Below are 14,932 nucleotides of genomic sequence, written 5' to 3'. Positions count from 1 at the left end.
TCTTTCCTTTGAGTGGATTTTCTGAAAGATAAATTATGAATATGCTGGCACTGAGTTAATTTGGACTTTGTTCTTTCTTGTAAGCAACAGAGTAAAAAGGCTTCTGAAAGTTTCAAGTTTTGGATGGCATCAGAATTCTTATTCTTGTTCTGTACAAATTAGTCTTTTGCAGTCTTCATGTCTTGAAACACTCAAATGTCAATGGAAAGAACAAGGATATGTGTTCTTATTTGTACATTTTTTCAACAAAGTTTCTCATTCTTGGCTGAGGAATTTCACACTGTTCGTCACAGGGATAATATTTTTTGTGATAAAAGCATAAAGATGGCTAAGCAAATTGAAACACTTCAAAATTCAGTGTATTCAGCACAGAGAGAAAGAGCTAATGCGTGTAAAATTTTGGGAAGAAGGTCCTGAATTATTGGTCAGGGCTTCCTGTCACACAAACATTATCCAGTGATTTCACTCATTAGCTCTCAGCATGCTGATGGCTCCCAGAGATCATTAATACCAAAAAGTCATTTGGCATCCACCTCTCCAGCTTGCAGGACAAAGGGAAGTGTTTCTCTGACACAGCAAATAATCTTTTTAACAGATTAGCTGTTTCCTGTCAAGGCTGATCTCCTCTCCTTCCTTGAGTCTCTGGAAGGAAAAGGAAGAGGAAAAGGGGAAAGGAAAGGGAAAGGAAAGGGCAAAGAAAAGTAAAAAAGCATCCCAGTTGCACAGAGCAAGAAGCTGCTGGCTCCCAATGAAGTGGATACCACCAGCTTATTTCTCGATGCAAATCTCTTTTCTCCTACCAGTTTTATTTTGCTACATGACCTCATGGACACCCCTGTGAAATGGAGAAAGTGAAACCTGGTTTATGTCTTAATTTAGACCAGAAGTGGGACATCTCAGCAAGAGTGTCAAACTGGAAGAGAGTCATAGAGGAAAAACAAGGATGATGAAAGGTGTGGAACAGCTTCTATGTCAAAACCAACTAAGAAAGCCAGGAGCCTTCACTCTAGGAAAAAAATGGCACAAGGTAGCAAGGACCAGAGGTCTGCATAAACATCAGCAGCCTGGAGTGGGTGAAAGAGAATCAGATTTCTTTACTCTCCCTTCCAGTAGAGAGATTTTGGGAACATCTAATGAAAATAAGAGCCAGCTCAGAACAAAACAGAGGAGCCCCATACGGGTGCTTTGGTGACCTTTTGAGCCCCTTGCCTAAGGATGCCGAAGACAGTAAAACTTTAATTGGTTCAGATGTTGCATGGGTTAGATTAAGAAGGAGAAATGCATTGCATGTACAAAAGCAGCCCCGTAGGGATCAGATCTAGCTGGGGCTGTTTCTGAGCTGGCAGCGTTTGGGAGCTGGGGGAGCAGCACTGTGTGCTCACCCGCTAGCCTGCCCCACTATGGCTATTCTTAGGATTTTATCAGTGTAATGTTTCAAGGAGCACACAGAGGAAATATCAGTTGCTGAACCAAGCTGAGAGAAGCCAGCTTGCCCAGCAGAGATGTTGAAAGGCCTGTCAAGGGCTGGATGCACCAAGGGAGATGCACAGTGAAGATAGAGGAAGTGAATTAAGGAAGGAATGCATGAAGAAAGTACTAAAGAAGATATAAAGCTAAGAAGCATCAGAATACTACATTTAGCATATTTCACATTTCTGGATAAAAAGTGAGAGCCAGAAATACCTCTGCTGTGAAGTTCCATGGCCTGCACCAACAGTTACCTCAGCCCTGTTGAGGAATGTGCCAAAGCAATAAATATTTTAACAAGCAATGGTTGTGTGGAGCTTTAACTCTAAATTCCCATGGCTGACTTGCTGAGCAAGAAACTCAAAGTTCTGATAAAGAAAATAGTAGTCAGACTGGTTATTGAAGTTAATTGACATGAGGACACAGGAACTGCCACACCAAATGTGACCTGATCAATCTACTTCAGGACCTCACCTAAGACCTTCCAGCATCAGCCCTCTGGGGAAAATATAAAAATGCAGTAATAAGATCATCCCAAAAACTGTGTGTTAAATTATTTTGTTACTGCTGTAAGATCTGAAGTAGACAGTTCAATATTTCTTCCATGTTACTGCAAACTAGATTGCTTTATTTAACATATAATAGGGTTTTGTCCCATCACACTAAATTCTTGGCTCTGATGACAACCTCTGGTGGTAAATTTCATTATCTAATTATATATAATACATAAATTCAATTTGATATGAGTTTTGTATTGGTCATCTTCTAATTTCCTTGTAAGCCTCCTTGGTTTTATGTTTGACATCAGGAGAACATTTCCAGACTTTCTTCTTCACAATATGAATTTCTTTTTAGTTTTGCATCATCATTTGCTTCAATTTTTCTTAGACAGCTGAGTCTTTTTTATTGGCATACTGACAGTAATGGACAAGTCATTTGCCATTTATTTCATTTGTGCCAGACAAGGAAACCACAAACTAGCACCTCAGCAAAGTATTTTCCTGACATCCTCTTTTGTCTAGAGAATTATTACTGAAATATATCAAGTATGTAATGTAAAATTTGTGCCTCATACATTCATACTGCTTTATGCTGCAAACACACCACTAGCAAAATACTTCTATAAATTATTTCTTATTAATGTCACCTTTTGGAATCATGCAGTACAGCAATTCTATGGGTCTGGTAGAGATCAGATTTTATGTGAAGTCAAATTGAATGGTGTTTCTGTATTCTCCAGAGCAACCTTGTCACAGATGTAACTGTAACATTTTCTTACACCAGGCACCATTAGAAGATGAGATAAATAAATTCCTGAAATCCCTTAACAGAGTGACCCTTTGTTTGGCTGCTCTACACAGATTTCCCAGGCTGAGACATTCAAAATCTTGCTTTTTTTTTTTCTTTTCCCAGAAGCAACAGAAGTCAGAGGTTTGAAATCCATATTTCAGGAATTCTGCTGAGTTGGCAAAGCAAGCTCTCCTATGTGCTTTGGCTGGCTATAAGAAATGACAGTGCTGATAGGAATTCCTGAGTGAGAGGAGCATTTACCTGTGCTGACACTCAGTCTCTGGCAAAACAAACTTTTCCTGGAGCAGGAATGCAACTTTGCTGGACAATATGAACTAAAAAACTGACAGTTCTTTATATTTTTTTTAATCTGAACACTGGGAAGTTATCTATGAAAATCCACTGGCTATTTGGGGTGCCAGACAACTTCTGGTAAATCTTGCTTGTGAAACTGGAAGCAGGTTTCAAGTTAAGGGAGGGGAGAGCAGAGGTCAAGAGCCACAAGGCAAGCACAGCAGTCAAACCTCATAAATCAGTAACAAAGCCCAAGCATTTTGGTATTTGGAAGACATCAGCTTTTCTCACAGGGTCAATAGAGATAAAAACTTAAGCTGGAGATGAAAGTAAAATCTGTATCCTTGTGGATTCCTGTACAGCAGTGCTCCCTCCTTGCTGCCACTGGGGTGGTCACTTGAAATAATAAACACAGTACTGAAACAGTTCCTTCAGTAAAAGATTTTCACCACCCCAATGGTTTGCAGTTCAGTTTTCAGGTGAGGACTCTTTATGTTAAAGGACCAAAGTTTTGGGAAGAAAAGCAATAACCTCCTGTCTGCTATCAAGTGAGTAACTTTTATTGCTAAACAAAGTGCACACTTAGCATTCAACATGAACAGAAAAGAAAAAATCTTATCCCAACCAAACCTTACCTCAACCAAAACTTGCTGATATTCAGGAGGAATTGAGCTTGTGTCTTCTACTTCTGGATCTAGTAGTTAAAGAAGACAATCTATCTCCTGTAGTGTTTTTAAGGTAAAATAGTGTGCCAAGAGGAGAATTTCTTATTCTTGTGATACACATTTCTTGTGCTTATGATTGGCACAATTTTAAGTAGGCAAGGTAACAATTGAGCATATGGGGTTTACAACATCCCACCCTGCTTGTAAGAGTAATGGCAGCAGGCACTTCATGTCTCACCTGCCATGCTTTGCACTGCAGGTTCATCTGGAGGCATAGGGATGCATCTTTCCATGTGAAACACAACTGCAGGATGCACTTCAGCAACTAAAAGGCATTCAGTTCAAAGGACCAACTTAGTGCTAGTCTGAGATCAACTTCCCAAATACAGCAGAGATAAGGTGGCAGGCCTTTTGCAAATGCTGTGTCCCAGGACCTCCAGCTGTGATATTTGGATTTGCTTTGCAAGAAATATTCAAGTAAGACAAAAGAGGCAATGCAGGTGGTTCTCCATGCTAGGCAGTACACCGAAACAGAACTACAATGAAATCCTGTCTTCTTCCACCACAGGCTCATTAATTTAATTTCACACTGAGAGAAGGCTCCCCCGGTCAGTAGCAGTCGGAGTCTAAAACCCATTTCCCCAAGCAGGAATTTCCCCTTACCTAGAGTTTGGAAAAGTGAGTCACATATACGATGTTAAAATGTTCAAAAGAGAGCACAAACCTCCAGCCTTGTTTCCAAACACAAGCTCCCAGAATCAGAGGTACAAGTTCAGTGTCCAGTGAACCCAAGAGAAAGTTCATTTCCACGTTCTCCATGCAAGAGTGCTGGGACTGCCTGGCTCCCAGACAGGAGAAGGAAGGGGCAGAAGACAACAGGCTTCTAGTTGCCAAAGAGAGAGTAATCCCAGCTTCTACTCCCAAGACAATCTCCATTTCTTCTGCCACGTGTTATTTTAATGTTACAAATGCATAAATCAAAGCCAGAAACCTTTAGAATCTTTAAATTAAATAAGGTAGTATTCAGTAAAATTAGTATGAAGATGCTTTGGGATCTGGAAATTCACCTTACCTTAGATTCCCAGTTAAGGATCTATTCCATAAGGAAATGCTTCTGACAGCAGTAATTTCCTTCATTCAGCAAACAAAAAAATTCAATTTTGGCAGTTAAAAAGTATTAATGAATTTTCTTGGTAAGATCTTGATGGTTGGAGGCTATGTCAACTCTGACTGGGGCAGGCAGCACATCCTGCTCATGACACCAGAGCATTGTGCTTTTGAGACAGAAGCACAATGGCCAGACTTTGGAGTGTGAAATCATCTCTGGAGAAGATCACAAGGGAAACTTTCTCTTTTTGTATAAATGTATATACCCCAAACAAAGGAGTGTAAATGTCTCACTAACATTCCACCATCGGCATACAGATGTTACAAATCATGTTTAAATTCATGAATATTCATTGCCTAAACAGTAGCAAGCATGAGAAAGTCTGAATGGGAAGCTTAATGGGAAAAGTCTTATTATTGTTGTTTGTTATTATTATTTATACATTTATTATTATTTTTAAAGTGATTTAATTTTAAAAGTGACCAGCACCATACAACACAGACGTGGTGTTCCTCAAGGAACCAAACACAAGAACTGAGTCTGGTGAGGCTAAATATTGCCATGGCTGCCTGGTGCACAGGGCCAAGAAGGCAGGGGGTGAAATAAAATGATCACAATCATAAGGATCCCTCTGCTTGTCCATTTGAGACACCACCTAAGTCTAACCAGCTCCAAATACTGTGTTTACCAAAGGCTGGTCTGCCACTTCTCTCATGTCAGGAAGTTCATGCAATGCCAAGAACAGTTCCCTGGTAATGAGACAGGAAAGCCAAAGGAGGCAACACCTACCACTTCCTCCCCAGCCTGATGGGCTCTGGCCAATTTGCAGCCACATGGAAATACCAGTGCTTATTAACCCTGCTGATTTAAAGGAAATAATTAGGACCTGTGGTGCCCAATTTCCCGTAGTTTGAGTTTTATAAATGTGTTTTCTTATTAAAGCACATTTTCAGGGTTAATGCTATTTTTTTTTTTTCTCCATGCAGAAGGCATTGCATTGTGCTTAATGGGGAAAATGAGATTTGGAATAGAGTACAATACAAAAAAAAATCAGAACAATAAGTAAGTTGGATAAACAGAAAGGGAAGCATTAGTCTTTGTGGTTAATCAGTGCTTATTTCAAATACTGATTTGTTTATGGTGTGTGCAAAGAGAAGAAGATCTAGAAATGAAACGAAAATTCTTGTATGCAATTCTTTCCAATCAGGAACTACCAAGTACTACAGTAACTTTTCCTCTGTTTTGTGTTTCTGTGTTTTCTGCAACACTGTGCCCACCTGCAGAAGAATACCAAGAATAAATCAGATACAATCAAAACAGGTTTAATGTGTGCAGATGATGGAAATCAGAGGCAACTGCAACCAGGTTTGGACTGTTATAGGGCACATGCAGCTAATTACTTGATCATTTTTTGCTTTGCAGCACCACTTTAGTTCAGTGCATGAGATCACGCTGATCATTTAGTATTGAGTAATACTAAGAAAGATTTGGGGCTCTGCTGAACAATTTCTTTATTTTTGCACTTTTCTATGGGGATGGTGGTACAGAAATCCATAAAGAACTCATATAACATCCTGGTCACATTCCCATTACATAAATCTGGAGCAAACTGTGCAGATGTCATTTATCTTTCCTACCTAGGATAAATACACCATAGCATTAAATACACCCTTTATAAACTCAGAATACATCTTTCACCAACTTAGCAATACTTGTGAGTAACCAGCACTTCAGCAAATTAGATACCAGTGTTCCAAAACTGGTCCTCACCATCACACACAGCAAGAAATACAGCTTAAAGATTTTACCAGCAAAATGGGTAGGTGGACAAAAAAAATTAGTCAACCAGCAATACTTATTTAATGATGCTTTTATTTTACAGGATACAAATTTCTGTTCTTTTTAGGTACTCAACATGAATTAAAGTGCTTAATTTTTACAATTCTCCACCCACCTTAGGATCAAATATACATATATTACAGAAAATATGTACAATATCTTCAACATTTTTACATTCATATATTTCTTAACCATAAAAATGACGACTTACATTTGCACAACTTACAATGGCATTTGTATTTCACCTTTTTAACATTATTTACTTTATTGCAAAACCAAAACAAATTTACAATTCTTCCAATTATTAATTTTTTAGAAAATCTTTTTGCAATTAAAATCAGAAATGCTTCCATAATGAAGGGAAATGGAACATGTATAGCCTGTAATTCTGATGTTAAACATTACAGCTGATACAGCTCCCACTAAAATTACTGTATTAATCTGCCTTAACAGCTGCAGAATAGAAAATACAATGATAGAAAAAATAATATTTCTACTGCAAACTGTTCTCTACATGCAACAAATTTGGCTTAAAAATACCAGGGCACATAGATGCAAAAATGCTTTGATATAGTTCCCTCTTTTCTGAATGTTTCCACCATAAATACTTAATGAATCTACGAGGATGAACTATAAACAGAAGTAGGCTGATGTTCAGCAGTGGCTGAAAACATATTTTATTCAAAGAAATCTGCTTGAGGATTTTGAGAATAAAGCATGTTCTACATTCACTTGTGCTAGGAAGAGGAAAGGGTGAAATAAAATGCCATGGTTTATTCTAGGTAGAAATTTAATCACAAGGTTTCAAAGGAAGCTGATTGAAATGCCTCACTGGAATTAGCAGGTTTGTGAGGGCTTGTGTGTTTGTTTTTATAGGCTGAAATAGTAAACATGCCACAATAGCAGATCAACCTCCATCTTTTTCTGGAAAGCATACTCAACACAATCATTATACATTCTATTTTGAATGCAGCACAGTGTATCTTTTTTGATTGTAAAATACTGCTTGAAAACAAGTCATCTGAATAATAGTCTCAAATATATAAATAGACATATATACATATACACACATACATATGCATATGTGTATATACACACACATATGTAATCATTAAATTAATGTTATCATCTGTTAAAGGAGAAGGAATTAGGAAACAATCTGACTAGCAGATTAAAACTCCTATCTGAGGAACATACTACAGTCCCATGGGTCAGAACCAGCTGGATAAATTCCTCACACCAACAGGGCCACAGACTAGAGCAAAAAACATTAACCCCATGTATTTAATTTCAGATTTCAAATAACAGTACACCACAGAGACTAAGAATGGATTTACATTAAGGGTAGTCAGTTCTGCCACGAAATTACTTCTCTCCAGTCATTTATTTTGGATATATATTTCCAGTTGTTTACGTTCACCCCTACATCCATTACCTCCATCTGAACTTCACCTGAGCTCTGTGAGTCCAGGTGAGACCTGGTATCACATCAGCTCCCTAATGGTGGAAATTTCATCTCCCACAAGTGTCCTTATATTATGTAAGGCAGATTGTATGTAAATTTAAATCACTGAGGGTATAATAGCTCCAGCAGGCCCACGCTAGTTTATACCAGCTATATGGAGAAAGACCTTTTGTTATTGCTTAGGATTATTTCTACATGGAATGTTTATTTCTTTCCAGAAAGTCTTTCCTTCAGGGTAAGAAATAACTACCCTTTCTTAATTTTAATTAATCTTTCCTTGAAATGAAAAGCTGATGATTTTTTATGCTAGCTATGTGGTGAGGAACCCAAACAACCTGTCAAGTGTTTCCACATCTTTCCCACTTGTTTCAATATAAATATTCTTTTTCCTTCTGACTCCACTTGGAAGTCTGTGGAGCATACTTCTATAATTTCTCCTAAATTTTACTTAGGTGGTAGTGTATTTACTCTATATTTAATCAGTGCCTTGCCTTCATCCATAACTTAAAAACATGAGCAATAAAAATCTTCTTTTCTATGAAAAAGAGTTAGAATCTTTGAGGAGATTTATAAAGCACTTTGAGATGGTTTTGCATAAAAAGGGGCTACTATATATACATGCAATTAAAGTGGTTTAATATTCTTTCCAAATAGAAGAGAATGTTTTGTACTCTCAATATCTTTTTTGCACATACAAGTTAAATACACTTAGAAATAAACAGAACTACTTGGCATAAAGGGATTTGAAAATACTACATAATACAGGTTTTATAGCAGCTCTTCAACCAAGCAGGAGTACCTGATACCAAAAAGGAATTTTTAGAGGGCCTGGAGGAATGGTGCAGACATGCAGATATCATGGTACACCATTTTCCCATGGTAGGGGGAAAAAATAAGTAATTTCAAAAAATATATTGCTATGATCCAAAAATATGAATGATAAATTTAAGTCTTGTTCTGGTTGAACACAGATAAAACCACTAAAATAAGTTTTGATCTGCTTTAAATCGCACAGAAGAGTGATCACTTTTAAACTGAGAAACAAGCATTACTTGAACACAAGAGCTGCAAAACTTAAATAATTCAGCAGAGCCATTCACATGCATTCATGCATTATGAATGAATGCTTAGTTAGTTTATTCCTTACACATGGAGCTTTATGCTCCCAAATTTAATGCCTTTTTTATTTTCCTTGAAGAATTTAAGAATTTATCTCAAATGGGAACAGCTTCTACCTTGTTAGAATGATGGTTTTAATTTCACTGCTTTCATCATAATTCTTAAGCCACACCAGCTACAACTTTGTATTTGTTTCTCTGCAGTCATAATTTACAATTTAAAGGAAAAGTTTGGGATGCTGTTGTTAGGAGGGCTTGTCTGTGGAGAATGAAGGCAACAGGGTGGTTAAATTTAGAATGTCTCCATCTTATGACGTCCTTCAATATTGGTAATATACACTTTTCCCACAAAATACACACACAACCATGTATTTGAGTGCCAAGGCATTCTGACTCAGAAGAGAACAATTCTGACCAAACAAATGGGTTTCACTAGGGTAAATAAAATATCCTGTGCTATCCTGTATAAAATTTAATGGCTGAGAACAAACATGAGGCTAATATCCAAACAAGCAACTCCCATTTCAAACTGCTTGTGCCCAGATGCTGGGCTTCATCTGAGAGATGCTGCCATTCAAGTACCTTCAACTGCTCAACACCACTATAACAATAAGGCAGCACAGAAACTGCTACTTCTAATCTCTTAACTGAATGGGCTTAGAATGAGATTTGCAGGAGGAAACAGAATGTACTACACAGCACCAAGATGGGCAGGATGCTGAGAGAGCAGGAAGGCTCTGCAGTGACATCCAGACAGGCTGGATCAATGGGCCAAGCCAGCTCCAAGAGGTTCAACAAGGCCTAGTGCTGGGTCACAACAAGCCCTGCAGCACTACAGGCTTGGGGAAGAAAGGCTGGAAAGCTGCCTGGTGGAAAAGGACCTGGGAGTGCAGGTTTGACAGCAGCTGAACAAGAACCAGCTGTGGGCCCAGGTGGGCAAGAAGGCCAAGGGTGTCCTGGCCTGTACCAGCAACAGTGTGGCCAGCAGGACCAGAGCAGTGATTGTCCCCTGTACCAGCAACAGAGTGGCCAGCAGGACCAGGACAGTGGTTGTCCCCTGCACCAGCAACAGGGTGGCCAGCAGGACCAGAGTGTCCCCTGTACCACCAACAGAGTGGCCAGCAGGACCAGGACAGTGGCTGCCCCCTGTACTTGGCATGGACAAGGCTATGCCTCAAATGCCATGTCCAGTTCTGGGACATGAAAGACAGGATAAGAAGGACATGGAAGTGCTGGAATGGGCCCAGAGAAAGGCAACAAGAGCTGGTGAAGGGTCTGGAGCACAAGTCCTGTGAGAGGTGGTTGAGGGAGCTGGGAGTGTTCAGCTTGGAGAAAAGAAGGCTCAGGAGGGACCTTATCACTCTCTGAAAGGAGATGATGGCAAGGAGGGGATTGGTCTCTTCTCCCAAGAAACAAGCAATAGCACAAGATGAAATGGCCTCAAGTTGCACCAGGGGAGTTTTAGATAGAATTTTAGAAAATATTTTGTCACCAAAACAGAGCTGAAGCATTGGAACAGGCTGCCTAGTGAAAGGGTCACCATCCCTGAAGGTGTTTAAAAGGTGTGTGGATGTGGCACTTAGGGACATGGTTTAGTGGTGGACTTGGCAGTGCTGGGCAATGGTTGGCTCAGTAATCTTAGAGGGCTTTTCCAACCTAACTGACTCTACAGTCGTATCATCATATTTGCACTGTATCTCAGTCCTTCCTATCTGAGAACTCCTCTAAAGCAACTTCTTCCTTTATACTCCACACCTTGACAATGGGAAACTGTTTTTATACATTGGGATGTGGAAAGACAACTCTCCATACCCCACAATTGCACTTGAGGCTTTTGTAGAAGATAGCCACTCTTGGGAGATGGCCATGAAGGAAAGATAGCCACCAAGAGTTCTGCTTGCTTACCTGAATGTTCCCCCCTCTCTTGCCAAGGCGTATGTAAGATTACATGTATTAGCTAGGGAGATCTTTATATTACCTTGGCAAAAACCTGATGGTATTCACCAACATGAATCAAACCAGGCTTGAGCTGCCCATTGCTAAAGGTAAACACAGCTGCCAGTAGAAGTAACTAAAAATCCCAAAGAGAATTACAGAAGAGCTTGCACATTGGATAAAAGCAATACCAGGGTTATATCCAGAACAATCTGGACCCAGGGAGCACCCAAGGAAGAGAATTCAGAATGGACATGCACCAAGTCAGCTGGAGAGTTAGTACCATACCGTGTCCTGATCATTATTAACACTGGTGTAGAGCTGTGGAATCTAAAGGATATGGTAGATCCTGGATCTGTACAGGTGAGAGCAAAATCCATCCCATTAACATTAACTTACATGACATTTTTATGAAAGAATGATGACACTGCATGCTCATGTGTGCCTGACACTACAAACAGGTATGAATCCCTTGCTAAATGCAAATGAGTTGGGTTTTTTTTCCCCTATAATGTTGCAGAAAGAGTAAAGCAGGAGTAGGAGTTCAGTGGATAATTTGTTTGGCAAACTCATTATAAAAACCCAACAATTTAAATCTGTCATGTTACTAACAAAATTGAACCTGAGCTTTTCAGCTTGACATGATTTAAAACACAGATTGCAGATTTATTGAGAAGTAAGACTTCTGAACGTTCTTATGACAAGCTGATTGTAGAAGTTACATGTTTTCCTTCCTTAAAGGGTTTCAAAAAGGAAAGACAGCAAGGATTTTAATTGATAGTCAATCACTACCTCTGAGTTTGCCATATTTCACTCAAGTAAAAATTTTATGGAAGTCATTTGTCTCTATGTATAAAAACTCTAATAGGAATGGAAGTTCATAAGGAACTTAATATTGTAAAGCCAATGAGTCCTTGTACCGAGGAACAGGAAAGAAATAATGCTAGTTCATAAAATTTAACATTTGCAAGCTCAGATTTCATACTAAACTTTTATAAACCAGGCTCCACTTTAAAACAAGAATCCTTGAAGATTGTTGTCATAAATAAGCATTACAATATCTAATCTTCTACAAAAATTAAAAAACTGAAGTTCAAATTGTTCTTTTGCTCCAATAACCATAACAGCAAAAAGACACATTCCCAGAAGGTTACTAGAATCTGTTGCTTTTCTCAAACCACATACTGCATTTGAGCAACAAACTACTGCACTCTTAAAAGCTAACAGTGATAGGACACTGAAGAAAAGCGACTACTTGTTTAAACACAACTGGAACTCATTTGTCCATTGCATGCCACTTACATTACTGTCAATTCTTTGATGCATAAAAATGTCAAGATCATTAAGTGTCAGCTATTAAAACAAATCACTGAACAGTATTTTTCAATTTAGGACTGTGTTTAATTTCAAATAGAAAACATGCTTTTTAAAAAATAAATTATTCACTAATAAGAACCCAGTATCATGAAATCAAAGCAATAATCAAGTATTGTACATTTTTAATACTGTACATATATTATATACAGTTTTCTCATATTTTAGGTATTTATTTCTACATTGAAAACCATTAGATTGTTTCCTTGATAAATTGAAACCTTAAAAGCCAATATACCTGTGAAAGCAATTTGCATTACTTTAATTAAAAAGATACAAGTGAATACAACATATGTACAGAACTGTGGAAATCAATCTATAAACTACATACATTGAACCAAACTGTCCCTGCATATTTAAGTACAGATCTATTTTGGCAATGTGGAGGTATATCTTTTATCCTGTTGCAAGTCCTAACATGTAAGTAGGAGGCTTCAAATATTTGCATTCTTAAATGTTAACTGAAGAGCAACTGGATTTTAAAAAAATTGCATTACAACGAACAAGTAGTACAGTAAAGTTAGTAAGTATTTTTAATAGCATTCACATTTTTTTTAAAAGTCTCTGAAATGGACCTGTACATCACTTTTATTGACAGAACATAAATATAAGAAAAAGATCCCTAAAAAGACCAGAATTCTTTCCCAAACATAAAGTGCCAAGATGTGTACGGTAGTAGGAAGTTTTTCTTTTTTTTTTTTTTTTTCCTTGATTGAGCAAAGAAAGGTTAACACAAAGGTTAACCACAATTTCAACTAAAAATTTTTAAAAATGCCACGTGTTCCTGCGCTTCAGCATTCAGATCTTTTAGAAGATTCAGGCTGCTCTTCTAAATTCACTTGCAGTTCATTTTGACATTCTGGTGTCTCACCTTTGACAGCTAAATGGATAACTTTGAGCCACTTCTGTTTCAGTTCCTCGTTGTCTGCAGCAAAGCTGTGCACAGACTTGGACTGGGTCAGTTTGAAGCTGTGGGGGAGGTCAGCACTTTTTGGGGTGTCATCCACTGTGTAGCCCAGAAGAGGAATTGTAGCCAGAGCTTTCACATCCTAAGAAGAAGAATAAGAAGTTGTTATTTTTTAAGAACAACTAATCTACCCATTACTTCTCATTTGCTGTACAGTTTGGTGAAAACACTTGGATCTTTCCTCCACTCCCAAGCTATTTGCTGTCTCTTCCTCAAATACCAGTGACAAAAATTACTAAAATCTTTCCCATTTTCCCTGTACATACCTGTGGAGCACCATACATGTAGAGCACAAGAGCCTCCTGTTTGGGTATGACACACCATGCCTTCTGCCAGGGCTTGGACTTCTCCATGTACTGAAGAAAGCTACATATGACACTGTTTCCAGAGACTTCTGCAGATTCAATCTAGGAGACAGCAGAAAGCATAAAAAGGAAACTAAACTTTCCTTCAATAAAGACCAAAAACAGAAAGATCAGAAAAGCAGGAAATATATCGCCATTCACATCAGCTCTTGGATAGTATCTGCAAAAAGGCTTCAGGAAATACCCAAGAAAGATCATGAAGGACTGGATTTATGGAGAATATATATATATTACACATGTGCAATCACAACACACATTCCCTTAGGATGTGTAACCCATTCCTTTTTCATCAGTAACTTTGGATTATAGACTCCTATATCACTCCAATTTTCATTTTGCCACCACAGCCTGCCTTTCTCTGTATCCCAGCATCTACAAAAATGTCTGATTTCCGAAATAGCACCATGTTAGGCACTGAAGTGCCACTAACTATCCCACATGACAACTTATCTACTTTGGCAGTCAAAATATTACGACAGTATCAAGTTCAAACACATTTTTAAGAATAACATGAGCATTCAAGCACTAATCCTAGAGAAAAGATTAGATTAATTGCTTAAAACCTGTAGACAGAGTGAAATGCTACTCGAATTAAATAGTGAACTTGAGATGATAAGAAAGAACACAAAATAATTATGTGTTAAAATTTCCATTGGCCTTGGCTTTTCAGATGCCAAAAGCTGAGGACAACCTGATAACTTAAAGGCCCATTTTATACACTGATCAAAACAATATCTTACTTCTCAGACTTTGAAGGAAGAGCAAAATTCTCCCCCATTCTCCTCATTGCCATCCCCAGTTTTTTCAGTCTGGGTATATATTTTTAAAAACCAACTGGTAGCAGTGGTTTGGTGTGATGAAAGCTTAAGTGCAAGAGAAGAAAACTCAAAATTTATATGGGAAGGTTACATTTTGTCACAGGAACTGATGTAACTGAAAGAAGCAAACAAGTTCTAAGGTTTATAATTCCCTTAATAAATGTAAAGTTGCAAGAAACAAGGCAATTTTGCAAAGGTGAGTACTGGAAACCAAAATCTGTGGAATT

At 38.2% G+C, this 14,932-nt stretch overlaps 1 protein-coding gene across 6 annotated transcripts in view; it reads right to left on the bottom strand.

Moving 5' to 3' along the window:
- Window positions 1-6,678: 6,678 nt before the first annotated feature.
- The window catches only part of FGD4 (FYVE, RhoGEF and PH domain containing 4), a 91,599-nt gene continuing 83,345 nt past the window's right edge, over window positions 6,679-14,932 (bottom strand). For all 6 annotated transcript variants that reach the window (XM_063154074.1, XM_063154077.1, XM_063154076.1 and 3 more), the window contains exons 16-17: window positions 13,789-13,929; window positions 6,679-13,604 (exon numbers count right to left, since the gene is read on the bottom strand). In XM_063154074.1, coding sequence (XP_063010144.1) covers window positions 13,347-13,604; window positions 13,789-13,929 — 399 coding nt within the window. In that variant the 3' untranslated portion in view covers window positions 6,679-13,346. The remainder of the gene's footprint in view (window positions 13,605-13,788; window positions 13,930-14,932) is intronic.

The sequence above is a fragment of the Melospiza melodia genome, chromosome 4 (assembly GCF_035770615.1).
Source record: "Melospiza melodia melodia isolate bMelMel2 chromosome 4, bMelMel2.pri, whole genome shotgun sequence".
NCBI classification, from domain to species: domain Eukaryota; kingdom Metazoa; phylum Chordata; class Aves; order Passeriformes; family Passerellidae; genus Melospiza; species Melospiza melodia.
Note: the sequence above shows the minus strand (reverse complement) of the source record. Positions and strands in the feature narration are given on the sequence as shown.